The 24,693-nt window shown below is 46.9% G+C and overlaps 1 protein-coding gene across 4 annotated transcripts in view; it reads right to left on the bottom strand.

The window, feature by feature from the left end:
- The window catches only part of rasgrf1 (Ras protein specific guanine nucleotide releasing factor 1), a 63,174-nt gene extending 40,071 nt beyond the window's left edge, over positions 1-23,103 (bottom strand). For all 4 annotated transcript variants that reach the window (XM_067971143.1, XM_067971145.1, XM_067971146.1 and 1 more), the window contains exons 1-2: positions 22,828-23,103; positions 2,306-2,412 (exon numbers count right to left, since the gene is read on the bottom strand). In XM_067971143.1, the coding sequence (XP_067827244.1) occupies positions 2,306-2,412; positions 22,828-23,103 (383 nt within the window). The remainder of the gene's footprint in view (positions 1-2,305; positions 2,413-22,827) is intronic.
- Between the last annotated feature and the right edge of the window lie 1,590 nt (positions 23,104-24,693).

Below are 24,693 nucleotides of genomic sequence, written 5' to 3'. Positions count from 1 at the left end.
TTGACTGACGCACAGGGTTAAAGTTATTCCTTAAGATCAACGTAGTTTCTCCTTGTGGAATATACTTTATATGCTCGAGTGGCCAATTATTTGGCAGATAGGACTAGCAGTGTCCAGAAAGGCTTTTAGTAGCCATGGAAACCAAAGGCCATCAAGGCCAGGTCCCAAAAGTAGGCCCGTTGCAAGTCAAGGGCCTTGCAGCCTAAACCTATCAGAGCCTCACACTGTTGGAGTGCTCATTTCTGTGCCATTTTCTCTCTGTGTGTTTAATGTCTGTTGAGAGGTTCAGTCTGGTGTGAAACTGTTGAAACGAAAATTGGAAAAGGCTTGAGTGAAGTGCTCAGGACAAAAGACTTGAACTGTTTTTTTTGTGCTTTTTATTAGTATCAAGCACATTAGGATCAGTTTAGCATGAGTCAGAGGCAGGGGTAAAGCTCCTTCCATTCTGCCCCTGCGATGAAGCTGAACCTCAGTCTCAAAGCGATGGTGTCAATGCTCCCCAAGTAAATTAGTAAACCAGCCACCCTCACAGCCTCTTTGAACGAGAGCAGCCCTCTAGTACCTCAGCTAAGGTGCCCTTCTGAATGAGTGAGCCCTTGAGAGAGAGTGTGCTGGCAGCCTATTCGACTGTGGTAGCTATCACATCTGAGCACGATCCCGTCCTCACTCAAAAAAATCCAGTTCGACTGCTTTTTTTTTTCATATTTGTTCCTGGGATGAGGCATGAGTTGTTACCAAACACTAGTTGTTGCAAGAAGGTAATGGTGGATGTCTTTGCACCTTACGCTCAATGTGGAGTGGGAGGACGCCTTTCATTGGAGCACTAACATTTCTCTTGACCTCTTGAATCCATGGGAAATTGAGTAGAGTTCCATAGGTCAGTTTTACTACACATTTCAAACTGCCCAGGAGGCAAAATCACTGCCTAGTGTAGATCACAGGTTCCAACCCCACTGTGTGCCTCATCTCAGCTGGTGCTCTAATTGAGTGAGGGCAGGATCGGAGATTGACCGTGATGCTTCCAGTGCTTGAATAGCCCTGCCAAACATGGACAGTGGCTTCTTGGCCGAGGTACTGGATGGGTTGAACGTATCTGCTGGATGTAGAACATTAAGGCAATTGGCAAAAGAACCAGAGGCAACATGAGGATTCAAAAGTGACTTTCAAAAGGGAATTGGATAAATACTTGAAGGAGAAAAATTTGCAGGGCTATGGGGGAAGAGCAGGGAAGTGGGACCAATTGGATAGTTCTTTCAAAGAGCCGGCACAGACACGATGGGTCGAATGGCCTCCTTCTGTATCATTCTATGATTCTATGAAAAGGATGGGAGGGGAGAAATTTGGGAAAAATGCTACATGACACACGATGTCAGGCCCACCAACTCCTCTGATCAGCCTCCCTGATGTTGCTCTCATTTAATTATCAACATGGCCAAGAAAGTGATGGAATTTGCCAGCCGTTGTTTCTTGTTAATGAGGGTGCGATCTCCTCCATTGTTCCCTCCAATCCTGCTCGGTTTCTCATTCATTGCTCCAAGCCCAATGACACTTTGAGCAAGTGTTCCCCCCTCCCCAGAAAGTTTGTGGGATTGTCCTCAGGACCAGCTGTTCTCTCCTCCCCCCCACCCCTGTGGACAGATGTGGTTCAACCCCATTCCCATTGCGTGCTGGTGAACAAATGGTCAGCCAACACTTCTTGGTGCTGGCGCGCTCTGTGAGGAATGACATGAAACCTCAACACAACAACTTGCATTTATTTCGCACCTTTAATGCAGTAAAACTTCCCAAGGCGCTTCACAGGAGCGATTATCAAAAAGAATTTGACAACGAGCCACTTAAGGAGATATTAGGACAGGTGACCAAAAGCTTGGTCAAAGAGTTATGTTTTAAGGAGCATCTTAAAGGAGGAGAGAGAGGCGGAGAGGTTTAGGGAGGGAATTCCAGAGTTTAGGACCCAGGCAGCCGAAGGCACGGCCGCCAATGGTGGAGCGATGGAAATCGGGGATGCGCAAGAGGCCAGAATTGGAGGAGTGCAGAGATCTCGGAGGGTTGTAGGGCTGGAGGAGTTTACAGAGATAGGGAGGGGGCGAGGGCCATGGAGGGATTTGAACATAAGGATGAGAATTTTAAAATCAAGGCATTGCCAGACCGGGAACCAATGCGAGCACAGAGGGGGTGATGGGTGAACAGGACTTGGTGCGAGTTAGGATACGGGCAGCAGAGTTTTGGATGAGCTCAAGTTTACGGAGGGTGGGAGATGGGAGACCGGCCAGGAGAACATTGGAATATTCGAGCCTAATCCTACCTTGCGTGACTGATTGCTGCCACCCAGTCGTCACAATCCTTCATATCCTCTGTCCTCAGCTCCAGCGCCTTCTGAGCGTCATGGCCAAAGTTAATTGTGAAGTGATACTGTGGAAAACAAAATTAACACAATTTCAATGAGACAATGATCTGGGGTCGCCAACTCTGCTTGGACATATTCCGGGAAGTGTCATCACATGACCTCACGCCTCCAACCGACCCGCCCCCCACACTCCTGCCATTGGTTGCCCGACATGTCCATCCTCGCAGTGCCCGCCTTCCTACGGCCAATCGGAAAGTGAACAGACTCTTCGCTGCCCGATTGGACGATACTTGACTTTCAGTCAAACGGCCTTTTTTCCCATTTCCAATATTTTTATAACTAATAAACAAAAGTGTTCGAAGAAAATGGGAAAAAACCCAAAACACACACAATTTAGTTAAACACCTCTGTGATTTTTCTCCTGGGTTTTTTTGCTGGCAGCAGTGTCCTGGAGATTAGTCTTTAATTCCTGGAGACTCCAGGGCAATCCTGGAGGGTTGGCAACCCTTATAATGATCACTGCAGCAATCCAGAGAAACAAAGCAAGCAAATTAGGAATAAAAAGAGAATTTACATGGAACACGCAAAGGGGTAAAGTTGTAAAATAAATGACCACAGAAAGTCATTGCAGCATAAATAGGCCCACTAACCACCTCCACCCTGCCATCGACCTCCTCCGTGTAAAGTATCAAAGATCCTGGTACTAAACCATCATTCTAAACCTTCCTTGTTTAGTAAAAGATGTTTTCTTTATGTTAACACACAAGAGCAACATCTGGATGTGTTTCTGGAGAGAAGGGATTATTATGGCCTGTGTTGAGCAGACAGGTAAAGGAACAATTTGCATTTATGACAATTGCATTATCACAGCCTCAGAAAACACAACCAATGAAATACCTTTAAAGGTGCAGAGGGAGGGGAAGATTGAGGGGTAGAGAGGAGGAGGTAGGGGGTGGAGGGGGAGAGGAGGGTGTAGGGGAGAGGAGGGGGAAGGGGAGAGGTATGTTTGCCAAGAAACCAAACAAAACTTTTACATTCTGGTTAACCTTACGCAGTTTTAAACTTCACAATTAATAGATTTTAATTTGAAAGAAGAAACAAAGTGACATTTGGATTTCCCACAGACCATCACTTCCCCAATAGTCACTCTCCCACGTCCAATCCCCATTGCCCCAGTTTACAAAAGCACTCGATCCCCTCTGGACCCACATCAGAGAGGCAGGGAGATAAAGACTATCTCTGGGCATCCTCACCCCTGGCTTAATTGCTCAGAAAAGGAATAATTCTTATGGAATTTGAGGCTTCCCAGTGGTAATTATCTTAAGAAATGGCACAACTTAAAAGAGCTCGTGTTAACCTTGAACTTATTTTCTGTCTTTCAACCACCATAGAAATCCATAGATTTATTTAAGCTGTTAGAGAAATCTCTGTCGATATAATCCTTTCTCCAGCACATGAATGGAGAGAAATCCATTTAAAAAATCCGGGCTGAGGGAAGCATAATGGTGCTGGCAGCACGTAGAGAAAATTCTTGGGGTCGAACTGAAGGTTTTCTGTAAAGAAGTGTACTATTTTCTATAATAATGTGTGCACTGATTCATGTTAGGAATAAACAGGCTGAAGGGCCTTTTTACAGAAAGGGATAATAGCATATTTCAGTCAGGGCACAGAATATTTATAGCACAAGGCTACACACTTTGTGATGTAGAGACATGTGAAAGGAAAAAAAACTATGAATGGGTAAAGGGATTGTTACATTAGCAACGACAGGCCTAGATCATATTTTCTCATCACTATTGGCCAATATCTATCACTGCTGCTCCGTTACAACTCTTACTCTCATTTGTGGGATTGTTAAAAAGTCTAATTACATCCTTTTTTCCCTCCCCACCCACACCAAAGTCACGCACCATTCTCTCGTTGCGACTTAAGACTTTCGGATGAGACGTTAAGCCGAGGCCCCGGCTCGGGTTCAGGTGGACGTGAGAGATCCCGCAGCCACTATTCGAAGAAGAGCTGGGCAGTTCTCGACACCGTTCCTCCCTCGACCATCGCCGTCAAATTTATCTGGTCGTTTTACCTCATCGCTGTTTGTGGGGCCTTGCTGCGGGGCAAATTGGTTGCTGCATTCCCTACATTACAAGTGACGACACTTCAAAGGCAACTCTGGTCGTGACAGGATGTCCTGACGATGTGATGGGATGTTATTTAAATACAAGTTTTTCTTTTCTCACTAAAATAGGGGCCCCCATAATACAAAATGAAACATTTAAAATCTAAGACACCTGTTCTCTCTTCCTCTACATTTTTTTTAAAATTTCAATTTTACTCCTGCTCTCATCCCCTTTTTCCCACTTCTCCACGTTCAAAATCTTTTACTCGGTCATTCTTCTGTCTCCCCGCTGAAACCGACCACTCTGGAAAGGGAGAGCAACTGGTTTTCTTTAAATTCGAATTTCATTGGGTGACAGGCAGCTTTAAAGGAAACTTGCCAGCCAATGAAAAGTGTGGATTGGGAAGAATGACATGGTTGGATTATAGAGGTAATGACTCAATACTTGATGGGACAACTTGTGCCCAAACATTCAAGTTACAGCCAACGAGTAAACATCTGGCAGCTCCTGCACAGACAAACTCATCTGTAGCCACCGTAAGGAAAGAAAGATTTGTATTTATATAGCACCTTTCACAACCTCAGGATGTCCCAAAGTGCTTTACAGCCAAAGAAGTACTTTTTAAAGTGTAGTCACTGTTGTAATGCAGGAAATTAGAATCAATCAAATCATTTGGAGGGAGGGACTGAGGGTTGTTGGGCCCAATCAGAGCTTTGGCGTTAGCCATTGGCTCAGTGGGTAACACTCTCGCCTCAGAGGTCATGGGTTTAAGCCCCACTCCAGAGGTTTGAGCATAAAATCTAGGCCAACACTCCGGTGCGGTATATCTTCGAAGAGTGGCCATGGGATCTTTTATGGCAGGCGGGGCCTCAGTTTAATGTCTCCTCCGAAAGACCTCACCTCCGACAGTGCAGCGCTCCCTCAGTACTGGCACTGGGAGTGTCAGCGTAAGTGACGTGCCCGAGTCTCTGGAGTGAGACTTGAACCCATGACCTTCTGATTTAGCAGTGAGAGTGCTGCCCACTGAGATTGGACTGAAGAGTCCTGTGGAAAAATTCTTATCATTTTAATCTTTAATATTATCACAATTTAAGCAAAGAATTGGGGGGAGGGTCACCACAGTTTGAATCCATGATGACATCCTGGTACCAGCAAACACCTTTAAATGAGCGTTGTATTTCTTTTGGGGCAGGAAATAGTCAGTTTCTAGAACATTCTGGACTGAACACTCTGCTATTTATGTAAATGACACTGTATCTGAACTCTTTATGGTGCATTTATTAGCTTGTTTACTCATTCTGGAGACAGAGTATAAAATTAGTCAGCGTGTGGTCGATGACATCACTGTGCTACTGATGGTGCTAACCCGCGTTCCCTGCAGTCACCCGGCCGGTGAGCAGAAAGTTCAAGGAGAGGCCACTGACGTTAACAAGATGCAATTTGGGTCAAAAAAGCACGATGCCGGTATGGGCCCAATCGTCACTGACCCTCCGCCTGCTCGCTGGAAGTGAGGCCCGAGGCCCACTATTGGGGGCGCCTCAGACCTCATCATTCAGGCACAGGGGGTACGCCCTGCACACCTGCCCCCCACCCCGTTCCCCCACATCCCCCATCCGCCACCCCCCGCACCCGCAGCCCCCCCACACACTCCCCCCCCACCCACGCGTCCCCCACCCAACCATGGACCCAAAATTGGGCACATGGTTCCCAAAGCTCTCCACCACTGGGGGTTTTCCTCGTCTCATTTCTGGGTCTGTTGGAGACTCATTGATGGAGGTTGATTGCTGTGATTAGTCGACAACTCCATTATCGTTGTATCATGTGACTACCAGGATGGAAGAAGGTGACCTAGATGGACCCTGGTCGTTTTCTCGTCTAACGATTCCTATTGCCCAAGTCCATGTGTTTCTGGAGAGAGAAGAGGTTGAGGGACATTGTGCAAAGGCAGATCGTTAAGGTGATCTGCCAACATGACACAGGTTTGTTGGTTAATAGTCGTTACTGCTCCTAACAATTCTTAAATAACAATCATGGCACTGCAGAGTAACTCACTGCGCGCAAAGCACCTTAGGACATTTTGGAGAGATGCGTTAAGGCCCACCACGTGTTCACTGTGGCTCAGTGGGTAGGTGGGTAGGTCTCTCTCTCGCCTCTGAGTCAGAAGGTCGTGGGTTCAAGCCCCACTCCAGAGACTTGAGCCCATAATCTAGGCCGACACTCCCAGTGCAGTACTGAGGGAGTGCTGCACTGTCGGAGGTGCCGTCTTTCAGATGAGACGTTAAACCGAGGCCCCGTCTGCCCTCTCAGGTGGATGGAAAAGATCCCACGGCCACCATTTCGAAGAAGAGTAGGGGAGTTCTCCCTGGTGTCCTCTCTAATATTTCTCCCTCAACCAGTGTGCTGCGTGTGCACAGGTGTGTATGTTGAAACCGTGTGATGCACCAGCTCTCATAGAATCGCCTTTGTTTTATATCACACAGTGCCCAGCTCTGCAGCAAATTACATCCAATGGCATTTGCTCAGTGTGTTGATTCACGAGATCAGATTTGGCTTTATTTGACCTTCTCCTTCCTGAATACCACCCACCCACTTCCCATTACAGACTTTAACATCCACCTGAACAGGCCGACAGCACTTGGCTCTAGTGGCACCTCTGACAACCTAGCCTTCCCCCTCTGTGCTGCACTCAAATCCCGGCGTAGGGTTTAAACGCACACCTCCGGACCTGGAAATGAGTGGCACCAACTGAGCTGAGCCCGTTAATCAGAGAGCTCATCAGAGAACAGTCACAATGGTCGTTGTGCAAAAAACGGGGGAGCACTGTGGGATCTGACTCCCAAATTACAACCAGTTCAAGTGATTTCTCCTTATTGTCACAAATGGTGGATTACGGACACTGTATACTGTCATTGAGGAAATATTAATCAGTGAGTTGGTTAAAAACTATTTATTTATTTCAGTTACAGGATGTTCTAGTTAATTATAGCGCTGAGGTTTGGTTTCCCTGGAAACCAATTAAGGATTTCCTAAATGTACTTTTTGTATTGGAGTTTTCTTCTGGGTGCCATTAAGTGAATAATAAGGGGAGAAAAGTCTATGGAAGTCAAATAATGTTGGTGCATTTATACTGAGAGAAGTGGGATAGGTTAGAACAGGGTAATTTGATCATGGCGCCCTGGCTCCAATCCATCTCATATTAATTGTATGAAGTTTCTTTCTGCTGCATACTGTAAGGGATACAATGAAATTATTTTTGATATACCTAATCCAGTACCTGATCCCTCCATGGCCTCTCCCCCTCCCTATCTCTGTAACCTCCTCCAGCCCTTCAACCCTCCGAGATCTCTGCCCTCCTTGAATTCTGGCCTCTTGCGCATCCCCGATTTTAATCGCTCCACCATTGGCGGCCGTGCCTTCAGCTGCCTCGGCCCTAAGCGCTGAAATTCCCTCCCTAAATCTCTCCGCCTCGCTCTCCTCCTTTAAGACGCTCCTTAAAATCTATCTCTTTGACCGAGCTTTTGGTCACCTGTCCTAATGTCTCCTTATGTGGCTCAGTGTCAAATTTTGATTGATAATCGCTCCTGTGAAGCGCTACAGAGGTGCCACTAGAGCCAGGTGCTGTCGGCCTGTTCAGGTGGATGTTAAAGTCTGTAATGGGAAGTGGGTGGGTGGTATTCAGGAAGGAGAAGGTCAAATAAAGCCAAATCTGATCTCGTGAATCAACACACTGAGCAAATGCCATTGGATGTAATTTGCTGCAGAGCTGGGCACTGTGTGATATAAAACAAAGGCGATTCTATGAGAGCTGGTGCATCACACGGTTTCAACATACACACCTGTGCACACGCGGCACACTGGTTGAGGGAGAAATACTAGAGAGGACACCAGGGAGAACTCCCCTACTCTTCTTCGAAATGGTGGCCGTGGGATCTTTTCCATCCACCTGAGAGGGCAGACGGGGCTTCGGTTTAACATCTCACCTGAAAGACGGCACCTCCGACAGTGCAGCACTCCCTCAGTACTGCACTGGAAGCATCAGCCTAGATTATGGACTCAAGTCTCTGGAATGGGACTTGGACCCATGACCTTCTGACTCAGAGGCAAGAGAGAGACCTACCCACCTACTACATTAAAGGCGCTATATAAATGCAAATCGTTGTACTTATTTAGTGTTTGCTGGGTCAAAGCACGAGATTGTCCACAATCTGACTCAGAAGGTTTATAGTTTGGCAGCTCGCTCATCACTGAGTCAGAAACTCATGGGATCAAGTTCCAAAACCAGGACTTGAGCACGTAATCCAGGCTGACACTTCAGAGCAATACCGAGGGAGTGCTGCACTGTTGGAGGTGCCGTCTTTCGGATGAGATGTTAAAATGAGGCTCTCTCTAACAGGTGGATGAGCAGAGGCATTCCCCCAGTGTTCTGGTCAATATTTATTCCTTATTTATTTTATTATTCGTTCATGGGATGTGGGCGTCGCTGGCAAGGCCGGCATTTATTGCCCATCCCTAATTGCCCTTGAATCAACACCACCAAAAACAGATTTGCTGTGTGTGGGACCTTGCTGTGCGCAGATTGGCTGCTGTGTTTGTTTATAAAGCAGCAGCGACTACACGTCAAAAGTCATTCATTGGTGATGAAGCACTGTGGAACATCCTGATGACGTGACGTTGGGAATAACACGTAGGTGTAATGGCTTCTAGTAGTTAATGAGCTTTACATATCCCCGTGCTCATAGGAACAGGAGGAGGCCATTCAGCCCCTCAAGCCTGCTCCGCCATTCAGTTAGATTATGGCTGATCTGTACCTCAAACCCATTTAGCCCCGTATCCCTCGATACCCCTACCCAATAATAATCTCAGTCTTGAAAATGTCAAATTGACCCCCAACACCAACAGCTCTTTTGGGGGCGAATATTCCAGATTCACGTATTCCTGAACGGCCTGGCTCTAATTTTAAGATTATGCACTTGCCAAAAGTTTGGCAATTAAAACCTGGAGTCTTTGCCTTCATTTAAATAAAGACCAGTGCAGTCAGTGGGGGGAGGGGCGGAAGGGAGGACGGCAGGAATTGCTAACGCTGTAATTAGTGTGGATTTGAACTGACAGTTGCACAAAAAGTCCAGTCTTTGATTTTTAAAAGCTCTTTCATGCAAAGCTAGTTCCTCATAAATAAGATAACAAAATGCTCTATTAAGCAGAGAGTAGTGGGGAACGGTTGTTTTTCAGACTGGAGGGAAGTATACAGCGGTGTCCCCCAGAGGTCAGTGTTGGGACCACTGCTCTTTTTGATATATGTTAATGATTTCAAAGTTTGCAGATGACACAAAGCTTGGAAATGTTGTAAACAGTGAGGAGGATAGTAACAGATTTCAGGAGGTCATGGACAGACTGGTGAAACGGGCAGACACATGGCAGATACAATTTAACGCAGAGAAATGTGAAGCGAAGCATTTTGGAAGAAAGAATGAGGAGAGGCAAAATAAACTAAATGGTACAATTTTAAAGGAGGCGCAGGAACAGAGAGACCTGGGGATGTACGTACACAAATCTTTGATGGGTGGCAGGACAAGTTTTAAAGGCTGCTAAAAAAGCATACGGGATCCCTGGCTTTATAAATAAAGGCAAAGAGTACAAAAGCAAGGACGTTATTCTAAGCCACTGGTTAGGCCCTAGCTGGAGTATTGCGTCCAGTTCTGGGCCAAACACTTTAGGAAGGATGTCAAGGCCTTGGAGAGGGTGCAGAGGAGATTTACTAGAAACTTACCAGGGATGAAGGACTTCAGTTATGTGGAGAGGCTGGAGGAGTTGGGATTGTTCTCCTTAGAGCAGAGAAGTTAATGGGAGATTTAATTGAGGTGTTCAAAATTATGAAGGCTTTTGACAGAGTAAATAAGGAGAAACAGTTTTGAGTGGCAGGAGGGTCGGTAACCAGAGGACACAAATTTAAGATAATTGGAAAAAGAACTGGGGGGGGAGCATGGGGGGGAGGGGGGTCAGATGAGGAGAATTTTTTTTAAACAGTCAGTTGTTCTGATCTGGAATGCACTGCCTGAAAGGGCGGTGGAAGCAGATTCAATAGTAACTTTCAAAAGGGAATTGGATAAATACTCGAAAAGGAAAAATTTGCAGGGCTACGGGGAAAGAACAGGGGGATTGGGACTAATTGAATAACTCTTTCAAAGAGCCAGCACAGGCACGATGGGCCGAATGGCCTCCTTCTGGTCTGTATGATTCTATGAGGAGGCACACCTGATGTTTGCAGAAAATGAGTACCGCAAACATTGAAAGGGAAATGTACGAGAAAGTTCCTCGCTTGTTACACGGATATCAGACACATCAAAAACAACAATCTGACGGCTGTAAACAGCTAATCGAAATCTAATTCGCACAATTTGGCCCCCAGCGCCCGGCTCTTATCATTTACTTTGATGGAACTCAATGGGAGATTGAGATTTTGAGGCTTTGTCTGTCCTGGGTTTATAGCACCAAAGGGATCTCCCACAGACAGACAGAAGCTGGGACAGAATCTGGACCTTCTGTGGTTTAAATGTCCACCGTGTGTTTGGAAACTTTTTTTTAAAATCTCTTACTTTCTATCAGTTGCAGGCGTCTGTCGGCAGTTCAGACTTTGACCAAGCTTTTGGTCACCTGTCCTGATATCTCCTTAAGTGGCTCGGTGTCAAATCTTGTCTGATTTATACTCTCGTGAAGCGCCTTGGGATATTTCACTATGTTAAAGGCGCTATATAAATGCAAGGTGTTGTTGTTCTCTTTACCTGAAGTGTGCATGGTTGGTCTATAGGGACCAGGATGACACGGGTCTCTGACGCTAATTATAGCCGTCCCAAAAACGCCCCCCAAGCACAGTCAGCTAACCCAGCACATTATTAAAAAGGAATTATCAAAAGATTCTGCACTGACTCTGGAGCATGAACACAAGACTGCTAAAACCTGCCAGTAAAATGCAGGGCTAGGGGGAGAGAGCAGGGGGTAGTGGGACTAATTGGATAGCTCTTTCAAAGAGCTGGCACAGGCACGATGGGCTGAATGGCCTCCTTCTGTGGTGTATGATCCTACTCTTAACTCTCATTTTTGAGAGTAGGCTTCGGTCCAGAAACCGAGAAACTATAACCAATCATCCAAACTTTGAAATTCCTCCCCACACAGCTGCTTGTACACTGTAACTGCAGTGCTGCAGATCTGTATTAACCAGGGCTCCGTGGGGAGAATGTTAATCTGACTAGTTTATTTTAATTACATCCAGTACAGTGAAATCCATGCCATTGTGGTTGCCATGGTGAAACACGTATAGGAACCCTGCACGGCAACAGTCTAATTCAGTCTAGTGTTGCCCTGTTCTATTATTCTGCAGCAACTCAGCAAGGGTTATGGGACAGAACCTCCCTCCCCTTGTACTTGCTACATATCGAGAAGGACCAGAGCATCGTCTGAGAACCGCCATCACTTCCAAATCACAGCCAAATCCTGACTCGGACGTATAATCGGCCATTCCTTCATCGTCGCCTCAGTTGCCCTCTGAAGCAGTCGAGCAAACCACTCGCTATCGAACCGCGACAAACACTACCACACGGGCTGTAGCGGTTCAAGAAGGAGGCTCACCACCACCTTCTCAAGGGTAACTAGGGATGGGCAGTAAATGCCGGCCTCGCCAGCGACGCCCACAACCCGAGACTGTTATGGTCCTGAAATTGACCTGAGAGGTGAACGAACGTGGGCCCCACTCGTTAGTTATAAACTTACCCTTTTGGGCGCCATCTTGCATCGATGGGGAGCTGCAAAAAGTGCAGCGTCCAATCCCAGGAATCTGTGAGCTGAGAGAGTGGGAAACGGATCTCTCTGACCCCTCAACCAATCAGCTTTAAGCATCCATGACAAGCCACGCAGAGTTAGAACCAGGAAGTGAAAGTTACAACAGTAATTTCAATGTAAAATCAGTTAGAGAAAGTGAAATATAGAGAGTTTAAGAAATATCAAATTAAAAGACGGAGATAAAAGAAAGAGGCAGGAAAAAGTAAAAAAAATATTTAAAGTTAATTTTTTTTATATATAAATGTCCAACAACAATTAAAATTGGAAGCAATGTGACTCCACAAGTTAATTTTCAGTGCCAGAGAGGTGTTTGACAGTCATTAAGACTTACCACACCCTTAGAAGTTTTAATTTAGACCTAAAAAAAAACCCAGTGTACCTTTTTGATAGAGCGATTAGTTTGTTTCCAGCTGGGCAGTGCAGCAAGTTCGAGCTGGTCCATTCAATCAGCCAGTGAGCTGTCCTTCTCGCACTGCCTTCGGAGGAGCGGGGCAAATGGTAGAGCAACTTCTGGATCTCCGCGTTTGACTGCACCTGTGCGCTCGCGGTAACTTGCTCTTCCACTTGCCCTGAAATAACGGCGAGTCCTGCTAACATCACCGTTATTTTATGAGCAGCTTCTGGGCCATTAAAAACCAATCAGTGAAGCCAGCACGGATTGGGGATCAAACCACTCCCTCTTTCTGGGTGTCTCAGCAGCTGGTGAATTATCCACTGAGCCACAAAGGGACCTTTCAACATTCATATTTAACAAGGAAAAAAAATCAGCTAAACATCATTGACGATAATAAAACACACCAACTATTTGAGGGCTTATCACAGTTGATCAACACTTGGCGATTATGCAGTGATCATACCACAATCTATAATCCCTTGGTGCAGATATCGCTCTATAAATGATATGCCGCTCGCTGATTGGTGTTTGCAATGAGAACCACTTATAGCAAACAAAAATAAAATTGCTGTACATGTTATTTTCATTGAGCCATTACCCTGTTTGTTCCAAGCATTCGACTGCTAATATTGCAAAGCGATTTCACTCCCATAAGGAATAAAACCACTAACAGAAGGCTTGCAGATAAATTACAGTAACTAATAATACAAAAAGAAACAAAAGAATGACTTGCAATTATATAGCACCTTTCTCGACCTCAGGATATCCCAAAGCGTTTTACAACCAATTAAGTACTGATGAAGTGCGGTTGTAATCTTGCTGTGAGCAAATTGGTTGCTGCCTTTCCTACATTACAACAGTGAGTACATTTCAAAAGTACTTAATTGGCTGTAAAGCACTTTGGGAGGTCCTGCAGTCATGAAAGGCGCTATATAAATGCAAGTTTTTCTTTCTTCTTTAACATAGGGAAACGCAGCAGCCAATTTGCGCACAGCATGGTCCCACAAACAGCAATGTGATAATGACCAGATAATCTGTTTTAGTGATGTTGGTTGAGGGATAAATATTGGGCAGGACACCGGGGAGAACTCGGTTTGTGGTACATAGATCTATAACATATTAAAAAGTTTATATCTGCACACAATCTATTGTAAATTCCTATGTTCACATTTATAATGGGAGTTGCCTTTGTAAACTGGTCACAGTTTGATTGCAGTCTCCTGCCAGTGTTGTCACTGTAGCTGCTCAGTTTTGCACCTCCCAGTAGCTCAGCAGGGAAATGCTTCTACTCCAACCAATTCGACCTCTCCCGCTTCCCAGACAGGGGACAAAGTGTACGACTTTAAAATGGGGACTGAATTGCAACTGGATGCTCAGGTCCAATTCTTCCCCGCTCTCTAACCCCTTTCACCTGAAGACCACACTTGGTTGTAACTCCTCTTGTGCAATGCCATGAGGGGATGGACTATATAAAGATTCCTGGTTGGTTAGGCAGGACTCCTGTTTACGATCACCGTCCAGTGACTCCCTGCTGGCAAGTTTGCGTGTGTGAATGTCAGTGAGGACAGGGCTGGGCTCAGCCGTGACCTTCCCTTGTGGTCCAAGAGACTTCTGACACTCACTGTCCCGGGTCACGCATGAAGAAAGTTCAGCTGGACACAGTCAGCACTAGGGTTGCCAACTCTGGTTGAAAATATTCCTGGAGGAGTCATCACATGACCTCCTGACTCCAACCACTCCCGCCCCCACACTCCCACCATTGGTCACCCAACAATCCTCACCCCACCCCACCTTCCCACAGCCAATCAGAAAGCAAAAAGACTCTTTGTTATCCGATTGGGTGATTCTTGACTGTTAGTCAAGTAGCCTCTCCTCCCATGTCCGATATTTTTTATAACTAATAAGTGAAAGTGTTTAAAGAAAGTTTTTTTCAAAAACACACAATCTGTTTTAGCGGCCCCTGTGATTTTCCTTGTGGTTTCTTTCCTCACCGCAGTGTCTTGGTGGTAAATCTTTAATTCCTGGAGACTCCAGGGCAATCCTGGAGGGTTGGCGACCCCTAGTCAGAACTCGGAGCCATCTCACAGGCAGAGTCTTTGGGAAGGAGAAAGGGGAGGGACAAAAAAGGTCAAAGCCAAAAGAAATAGAGAAAAGAGACAGCGAGTCAGGGCTTGTGTTCAGTGCCGAATCAGAGGAATATGTTGATGTGTTAATTGAAAAAACGTCCTCTTCAGAAGGAGCAATAAACAGATTGGGTGAGACTCGGGACTGAAGAGAACAGCATCTGGTACCACCACTAGCAAATCACACAACATATCATTTATAGCGTGGGCAACAGAGCAAAGTCTGTGGCTTTAACCCAGTTACAGGCAATACCCGCAGTTAAAGGGAACTCTATCCATAAATACCACAAATAACGATCACTTCTTTCTCAAGACGTGTCTTAGAATTGAGCAACTCTTTTACTCAATGAGATAAAAAGAAAAAACAAAAAACACAAATGCTGGAAACCTGAATAGAAACAGTTGGTTCTTCGAGATGGAGAGGAAACAAAACAAAGGTCCAATGTTTTGGGTCCCAAAGAAACATTAACCGTTTTTTCCTCTTTTGGGATGTCGATGGACCTGCTGTTTATTCCTACAGGTTTCTCCGTTCTTTTTCTTGATGAACCTCTTTGCAGATGTTCTAACTGGACGTCTTACTTGATGGGGCTACGAGAATCTTACCCCACAAATTACTGTTTGCAATATTAGCACGCTAACCCTTAATGTGTTGGCAGGACTTTTGCTTGTCTGCCATTTTAACAGGATCATAAATCATTTTAACGTCTTTGTTAATATAGATGATAGAGAAATATTACACAGATGTGCTCGAACATCTCCGCACTAATCTCTGCGCAGAGTGATTCCTAGACTGTTGTTTCCTTCACTTCTTCAAAGTCAGTGTTTTAATCGCTCGCAAATCTAACCAACAGCCACCAGCTCTTACCTTATATCAGCCATAATCCTTCATCTACTCCATTGTTAAAATGACCACCAAAGAGGTTTAAGGTCCATTTTGGCTACAAAATCTGCTCATTTCCCCTCAACTTAAAGTCCAAGTTTGTTAAAGTTTTGAAAACTGCTCCCACATCTGGAGATACTCCTCTAACACCTCCCTCACACTTCTATACAGAATATCTGAGAAAGCTAGTCATTGGAAGACAATCACTCCCTCATCTCTAGCTGCAAACTTCTCTTTATTGCGCTCTTGTCACTATTTTATTGGTGCCACCATTATCTCCTCTGAACGTCCTTCCTTGTTCCTCTTAAGTTGCACATATGCAATTCTGCGTGCTCTTTCCCTCCTGATGTAACTCTCTGTCTCCCTCACTAATTCACTTATTCCCCAGATATTCAAGCTGGATCACTTTCCCTCCCTTATCTTTCCATCCTTCCACAATCTTTAGTCCCAAGCCCGCCGTCCCTAACCACTACTGTCTGATCCACATTGTCCTTTCATTCTTTTCAATCTTGTTGAAATGCACTTTTACCCTTGATTGTCTCCCAATTTAAAAAAAAATGATACACACTGTTCTCGGGGTAAAAATTATATGATACACACCGTTATAGAGGCAAGAATTGATATCTATCTATCTGCTATTATAATATATTAAATACCTTACTTTTGCATCTACTTCCTGTCAAACTTTTCCATTATAAATTATGAATAATTGCTTTTGATTCATTATAAGTTATTACGTCCACATTTATAATGGGAATTGACTATGTAAACTTTTCAGGCTGTGGAGGTGCTGCAGTGCTGCCACTGGTGAGAGGATGTAATTGCAGTGTGACAAGGTTACAAAGCCAGTCACCGTTACAAAAATATTATTCCGTTCTAAATTTGCTGTGTTTAAGTAGTGGGTGAGTCACTATCATGTTTAAATTATAGAAAGACCACAGTAAACACTCAAAACCACAGTGCATATCATGAACTACCCATGAGAAACATCACAGGATACAGCACCATGTTAAAGAGGTATCCATCACAAGTTAGATGTCACACTTCAGATATCACAATTCAAAGTGTCAAAATATATCAATTATTTTTAAAAAGGCAATGATTTTCTTCAGTTTTTCTGACCTTGAAAACTGGCCTCTCCCCAGGACAGGTGCAATTAACCTCGAGTTGGCCTCAGGTGTCTACAGACAGCTGAAACTATGTGGATTTGCCCAGTTAGACCACATTCCAATTGAGATTACTTGAGCAGTGACCTTAAAGGGGCAGACCAAGTTAAACAGAGCTCCATCTTAGCAGCTTAACATCATAACCATGATCCAGACTAGCTCTGAGCAATGCCACGGGATATCCATTGGTATAATCATACCTAGACCCCATCTTACTGGGTTACAACACTCCTCTATATCTAACTGTCTCATTAATAGGGTTTGTTTCTCTAGTCACATCCTGACTAATCTCCACCCATTGATTCTCCTCTTCCTCATTGGATTGAGTCTCTGTCTTTCTTCTTTCTGATTCACTATTTTATATTCACCAATCATATTACACAAAACCTTTTGCACCCCCTCCCACAAATTGACTCACTCTGTGACAATCACTCCCTGGGGTAATCACTCCCTGGGATAATCACTCCCTGGGGTATTCACTCCCTGGGTAATCACTCCCTGGGGTAATCACTCCCTGGGATAATCACTCCCTGGGGTAATCACTCCCTGGGGTAATCACTCCCTGGGGTATTCACTCCCTGGGTAATCACTCCCTGGGGCATTCACTTCCTGGGTAATCACTCCCTGGGGTAATCACTCCCTGGATAATCACTCCCTGGGGTAATCACTCCCTGGGGCATTCACTCCCTGGATAATCACTCCCTGGGTAATCACTCCCTGGGGTAATCACTCCCTGGATAATCACTCCCTGGGTAATCACTCCCTGGGGTATTCACTCCCTGGGGCATTCACTCCCTGGGTAATCACTCCCTGGGATAATCACTCCCTGGGGCATTCACTCCCTGGGGCATTCACTCCCTGGGTAATCACTCCCTGGGGTATTCACTCCCTGGGGTATTCACTCCCTGGGGCATTCACTCCCTGGGTAATCACTCCCTGGGGTATTCACTCCCTGGGGTAATCACTCCCTGGGATAATCACTCCCTGGGGTAATCACTCCCTCTGGTATTCACTCCCCGGGGTAATCACTCCCCGCGGGGGGTAATCACTCCCTGGGATAATCACTCCCTGGGTAATCACTCCCTGGGGTAATCACTCCCTGGGATAATCACTCCCTGGGGTAATCACTCCCTCTGGTATTCACTCCCTGGGTAATCACTCCCTGGGGTATTCACTCCCTGGGTAATCACTCCCTCTGGTATTCACTCCCCGGGGTAATCACTCCCTGGGATATTCACTCCCTGGGATAATCACTCCCTGGGATAATCACTCCCTGGAGTATTCACTCACTGGGATATCCACTCACTCCTGGACACTGACTCAGACCTCTGGTTCTTTTGCCAATTACCTTAAATCTGTGCCCTCTGGTTACCGACCCTCCTGCCAGTGGAAACAGTTTCTCCCTATTTACTCGATCAAAACCCTTCACATTGCAAAGTACAATTATTATAAACCCGGCCAGCAGATCACATAAATTGATCCAATCCTCACTGGATCCTCATAGCTTCCCGGCAAGCAACAGGAAGTGGGGGACGAGACAGGGAGGAGGACTCCAGCTGCCCGGGGCCATGTCAATGGGCGGAATCTCATCCCGTTCATTCCCAACTACACCGGAAAACCTACCACTGAGTGCCCAGTTTGTGGTGAAGGATTGTCCCCTCCCCATTACCAGCTTTACAGAGCACTGCTTTCCATTCACTACATCCCAGTACGATTATTACACAGAACAAAGAAAGGTCTTGTTTTTATATTGTGCCTTTCATGACCTCAGAACCTCACAAAACTCTTTACAGCTACTGAAGTATTTTTTGAAGTGTAGTCACTGTTGTAATGTAGGAAACGCAGCAACCAAATTATGCACAGCAAGATCCCATAAACAGCATTGTGATAATGACCAGATAATCTGTTTTAGGTGTTAATTGAGAGATAAATATTGGCCAGGACACCGGGGAGAACTCCCCGGCTCTTCCTCGAAATAGTGCCTTTCCGTAGATCTTTTCCGTCCACTGAGAGGGCAGACGGAAAAGGCCTTGGTTTAACCTCTCATCCAAAAGACAGCACCTCTGACAGTGCAGCACTCCCTCAGTACTGCACTGGGAGTATTAGCCGAGATTTTGTGCTCCAATCTCTAGAGTGGGATTTGAACAGAGGTGAGGCCGCTCCCACTGAGTCACCACTGCCGCCTGGCAAATCTGGGTGAAAAGTTAAAGCCCACAATACACGGCACCATCCAGAGACAGCAAAATAAATTGCAAAGTGGTGGTTATATAGCAGCAGGTTAGGGTTTTAAAAGCCTGTAGATTGAAGGGAAGGTCGAGTGAGGTAAAGAACGCCAAGGTCCTGAGAGACAATGAGTTAGAGTTGGAGATGGTGAGGAATTTGATTTCCTCCAAGGGTGTAAGCCCCTCCTCCAAGGAGTGAGCCCCTCCTCCAGAGGATAAGTCCCTCCTCCAGGGGTGTAAGCCCCTCCTCCAAGGAGTGAGCCTCTCCTCCAGGAGGGTAAGCTCCTCCTCCAAGGAATGAGCCCCTCCTCCAGGTGGTAAGCCCCTCCTCCATGAGGGTAAGCCTGTCCCGGTGGAAGAGCCACTTTAATGTTGAGGTAGAGCGCTCCCTGTTGGTGCGAATCTACCCGATCTCAGCTGAAACAGCCGGGGGACTGTAATTGGCCTCAGTGCCCTGGCTGGGAAGGAGATCCCAGAGCGATCCGGGGCTCTCACTCCTGGCGGCTAACCAGTGAGCCCTGCTGGAGAATGGGCAGTGAGCAGGTAGGAGCCCTGGACAACTGTAACCCCACGGGTGTGAAAGGAGAGAAGAGGGGAGAATATCGAGGGGAGGGGGTGGGAAGATCCCGAGGAAACTCTGCAGCAGTGACCGTGTCGGGAAAAGAGAAACCCGACCTGCCCAGATGATGCATTCAGAGTGCACACTGGGAATTCATTGTTTGAAGATCCCCCACATTGCAATGACCAATGTACAACATAAAAAATACGAGTCTTTTTCCGATAGTCCACACTTGCATTAATATTATGGTCTGCATCGAGCCATTCGTTGTGAATTAGATTCTCAATGCACAGGATTACGTTATTGGTCATTGAACACCTGGGCAGTTACAGCATTGCTGGGCTCTCCTAAAGTCCTCCCTTATACTGAACCAGTCACAATCCTGAACCCAACCTCCTCATTCTGCCGCACCAGACCCACATTCCCAGACCCCAGACACCAGACTACCAGACACCAGACCCCAGACCCGCAATCCCAGACCCGCAATCCCAGACCCCAGACCCACATTCCCAGACCCGCAATCCCAGACCCAGACTACCAGACACCAGACTACCAGACACCAGACCCACACTCCCAGACCCCAGACCCACATTCCCAGACCCCAGACCCACACTCCCAGACCCCAGACCCCACACTCCCAGACACAAGACCCAGACTACCAGACCCAGACCAGACTACCAGACCCAGCCCCACACTCCCAGACCCAGACCCGGACTCCCAGCCCCACACTCCCAGACCCAGACCCAGACTACCAGACACCAGACCCAGACACCAGCCCCACACTCCCAGACCCAGACCCAGACTACCAGACACCAGACCCAGACCCAGACACCAGCCCCACACTCCCAGACCCAGACCCGGACTCCCAGACCCAGACCCAGACTACCAGACACCAGACCCAGACTTCCAGCTCCGACATTCTCACAGCTGCTCGAATTCCGATGGCCCAATTAGTCTCCAAACTTTCATTCAGCAGCTTGGTATTTATATCTCTGGCACATTTCATGTTCGTCAAGGAGTCGTTACCGGGGAATATTTCTATTTTTCGCACCCTGTGTGGTTCCCAGGACACGGGTAATCCAGTCAGGTGCAGAGTGAAGCCTCCTTTCCTCCAGTAACACAATGTGCTGTAGCCCTGACCTCAGAGAAAGGTCCCTTACTGCACCAACGCGACACTCCAGCAATCCTTGTAGCATCAGTGGGTGCAAATTACAGATCCAGCTGTAGTGCTGGGGAATGTCTAAATCCCCTATGTGTGTGTGTGTGTGTCTGTCTGTCTGTCTAGGGCTGTTGAAGAAGGCAGATTTAAACCCATTTGACGTGTTGCCCTGTTTTTTGCTAATCAGCCACCCTAGGAACATTTCGTGGTCTCTGGCACATCCCTGCAGTGATCTGAATTCTCCCTGTGCTCCTTTCCATTTGCCTGAAATCTTCCCATGGAAACCAACACACGCTGACAACCCATCATATTTAGATAACTCTGCACCTGTTTTGATTTATATATATATAAATATGTACAAGTAGAATCCATTAGATTTTTATTTTGTGTGAAAATGTGCAGCAACACAAAACAATCCTTGAGTGGCAGGTGGATGCTGAAGTTGTTTCACTCATACTGCAGCACGTTAATGTGTCAGATATTGACATAAATATTGCAGCATCAAATAATGACATTATATAAATAGCAACAGACTCCCGAAAGCTACGGATGGCTAATTCAGAAATACTTTCACACACTTGATTACACACTATCGAGACAAGGGCATCACTAATATTTAATCTATGATAAAGCAACACTCATTTGGATTTTGAATATCTGCGAATCCATCAACACATTCACAGACAGTGAATTTACCCCCCGGGAAAAAAAAACTGCAGGATTTCACCCTCTTAAAAAACGTTTTGAATTACGTGTTTTGATATCAGTAAAAACGGTGCAACGATGTCATTGGGGATCAATCGATATCAAATCACTGAATTCTGCAGATGTCACATAAACAGCTGGAGTGTGAGGGGCTGCAGGGAGCTGAAGTCCTCTTTTTGTACGCGAGGCGGCGCCTTTGAGTCTAGAAATTCATCGAGCTTTTTTCCATGTTACAAAAATAACCCGGAGCGCTGCTCAGAGGAGCCGGGTCGCCCGCTCTTCACCACTGTCACCCACTTTGTCCAAGCAACAGTTAATTAACTTTGTCTAATTCGATAAACCTCGCATCGGGCACGTTGCATAATTTATTGATTTGCTATTGGATTGTCTGCAGGAAGCGGCTTTATTTCAAAGATCAATTGAAATCTGGGGGTATCAGGAGTCTCTCTCTCTCTCTCTATCTATCTCTCCCTTTGCTTTATTACGGCTCGTGTTGTGACTGATTTGACTGTTAAAAATAGAATCACACATCGCCTTGATAAAGCCAACGACCGATTCATTTAGAAAATCACAGATCCAAGCAAAACATGGAAAATGTTAAGTCATTATTGCAAAAAAAAGTTGTTTTCTGATGATATTAATTGTGATATTTTCATTGCTTGATTTTTCCCATACATTCGATATCAACGATTCAAGAAACCCCAATGCACCAAAATGGATTTAGTCTCAATTTAAAATGTTGCATTTTCTCTAAATTATTTGGCGAGATTGGTCTGCAGTATTTGCACTGGGATTACAAAAAAACCCCAAGTGATCGAGTTTTAAATGGACCAAAATCCCAAATAACCACAAACAATCGGCTCTCAGCTTCATCATGTGAAAATTGAGCACCTTTTTAATAATAAAAGGCAAAGCCTGAAGCCTGCGGAGATCTGACTGTACCCTGGACTCTGGGCACTGCACTGGACACTCGGTACTGGGCACTCGGTACTGGGCACTGGACCCTCGGCACTGGGCACTGGACCCTGGGCACTGGACACTGCACTGGGCACTCGGTACTGGGCACTCGGTACTGGGCACTGGACCCTCGGCACTGGGCACTGGACCCTGGGCACTGGACCCTGGGCACTGGACACTGGACCCTGGGCACTGGACACTGCACTGGGCACTCGGTACTGGGCACTCGGTACTGGGCACTGGGCACTGGACCCTGGGCACTGGACCCTGGGCACTGGACCCTGGACCCTGGGCACTGGACCCTGGGCACTGGACCCTGGACCCTGGACCCTGGGCACTGGGCACTGGGTGCAGTCTCTCTCTCCTACCTGCTTTTCCAGGGGTTCCTTGGTTGAAAGCGATGGTTTGGGTGAGGGTGCCCGCTCGCACACGCACCCCTCCAGCAAGTAGAGACCGGAGGCTTTTGAGGTGGAATCATTCTCAAAATAAAAGAGCATATTTTGGAGCAGGGCGAACCACTTGTTGTGCCATTTGGTGTTGTCCGAGCTCCGTTTGCTCAGGTAGCCCTTCCTGGTGCCGTCTTTCTTGGCTAGAAGCCCCAAGTATGAAAGATGCCCATCGTTCAGGCGGATTCCTTTCTGCATTTTTGCCGCAGCCCCGCGGTCCCAATCCTCACATCTCCCTCAGTCCCGGATCCACGGTGAAGATTAAGTTGCTGAGACACAAAAACTCTAATTAAATCCCCCAGCCCCTTCCACAAAAAAATAATCAAAGACCGCTCCTCGCAGAATGCTGCCTCTACATCATCTTCTTCCTTCTCTCTTCAAGCATCCCGCACCAGGTCCTGCCTCTGCCCAGCTCGTTTTTTAAACAGTAAATAAGCTGCATTCACTGTGGCGGCTTCAAACTCCAATAGATCCAAGAGATCGGCCAACCTCCAGCACTGGGGCAGGCGCGCCTCACGTGGTGCTGCTGGCAAGTGGATTTCAGCACCATGGACAGGGACTGGGACAGAGACTGGGACAGAGACACAGACAGAGACAGAGACTGGGTCAGGGACACAGACAGAGACTGGGACAGAGACACAGACAGAGACAGAGACTGGGTCAGGGACAGAGACTGGGACAGAGACTGGGACAGAGACAGAGACTGGGTCAGGGACAGAGACTGGGACAGAGACAGAGACTGGGTCAGGGACAGAGACTGGGACAGGGACAGAGACTGGGACAGAGACACAGACAGAGACAGAGACTGGGACTGGGACAGAGACTGGGACAGAGACAGAGACAGAGACTGGGTCAGGGACAGAGACTGGGACAGAGACACAGACAGAGACTGGGACAGAGACTGGGACAGAGACAGAGACAGAGACTGGGTCAGGGACAGAGACTGGGACAGAGACACAGACAGAGACTGGGACAGAGACTGGGACAGAGACACAGACAGAGACTGGGACTGGGACAGAGGCAGAGACAGGGTCAGAGACAGAGACACAGACAAGGACAGAGACAGAGACTGGGACAGGGTCAGAGACACAGACAGAGACTGGGACAGAGGCAGAGACAGAGACTGGGACAGGGTCAGAGACACAGACAGAGACTGGGACAGAGGCAGAGACAGAGACTGGGTCAGGGACAGAGACAGAGACAGAGACTGGAACAGGGACAGAGACTGGGTCAGGGACAGAGACTGGGACAGGGTCAGAGACACAGACAGAGACTGGGACAGGGACAGAGACAGAGACTGGGTCAGGGACAGAGACAGAGACAGAGACTGGGACAGGGACAGAGACAGAGACACAGACAGGGTCATAGACAGAGACACAGACAGGGACAGAGACAGAGACTGGGACAGAGGCAGAGACAGAGACTGGGACAGGGTCAGAGACACAGACAGAGACTGGGACAGAGGCAGAGACAGAGACAGGGACAGAGACAGAGGCAGAGACAGAGACTGGGACAGGGTCAGAGACACAGACAGAGACTGGGACAGAGGCAGAGACAGAGACAGGGACAGAGACAGAGACTGGGACAGGGTCAGAGACAGAGACAGAGACTGGGACAGGGTCAGAGACAGAGACAGAGACTGGGACAGGGTCAGAGACAGAGACAGAGACTGGGACAGAGACAGAGACAGAGACTGGGACAGAGACAGGGATAGAGGGAAAGGGAGAGACAGCTGGAGAGGGAGAGACAGAGACAGGGAGAGAGTGAGAGACAGAACCAGGGACAGAG

This window comes from Heptranchias perlo, chromosome 34 (genome assembly GCF_035084215.1).
Source record: "Heptranchias perlo isolate sHepPer1 chromosome 34, sHepPer1.hap1, whole genome shotgun sequence".
Classification (NCBI taxonomy): Eukaryota; Metazoa; Chordata; class Chondrichthyes; order Hexanchiformes; family Hexanchidae; genus Heptranchias; species Heptranchias perlo.
Note: the sequence above shows the minus strand (reverse complement) of the source record. Positions and strands in the feature narration are given on the sequence as shown.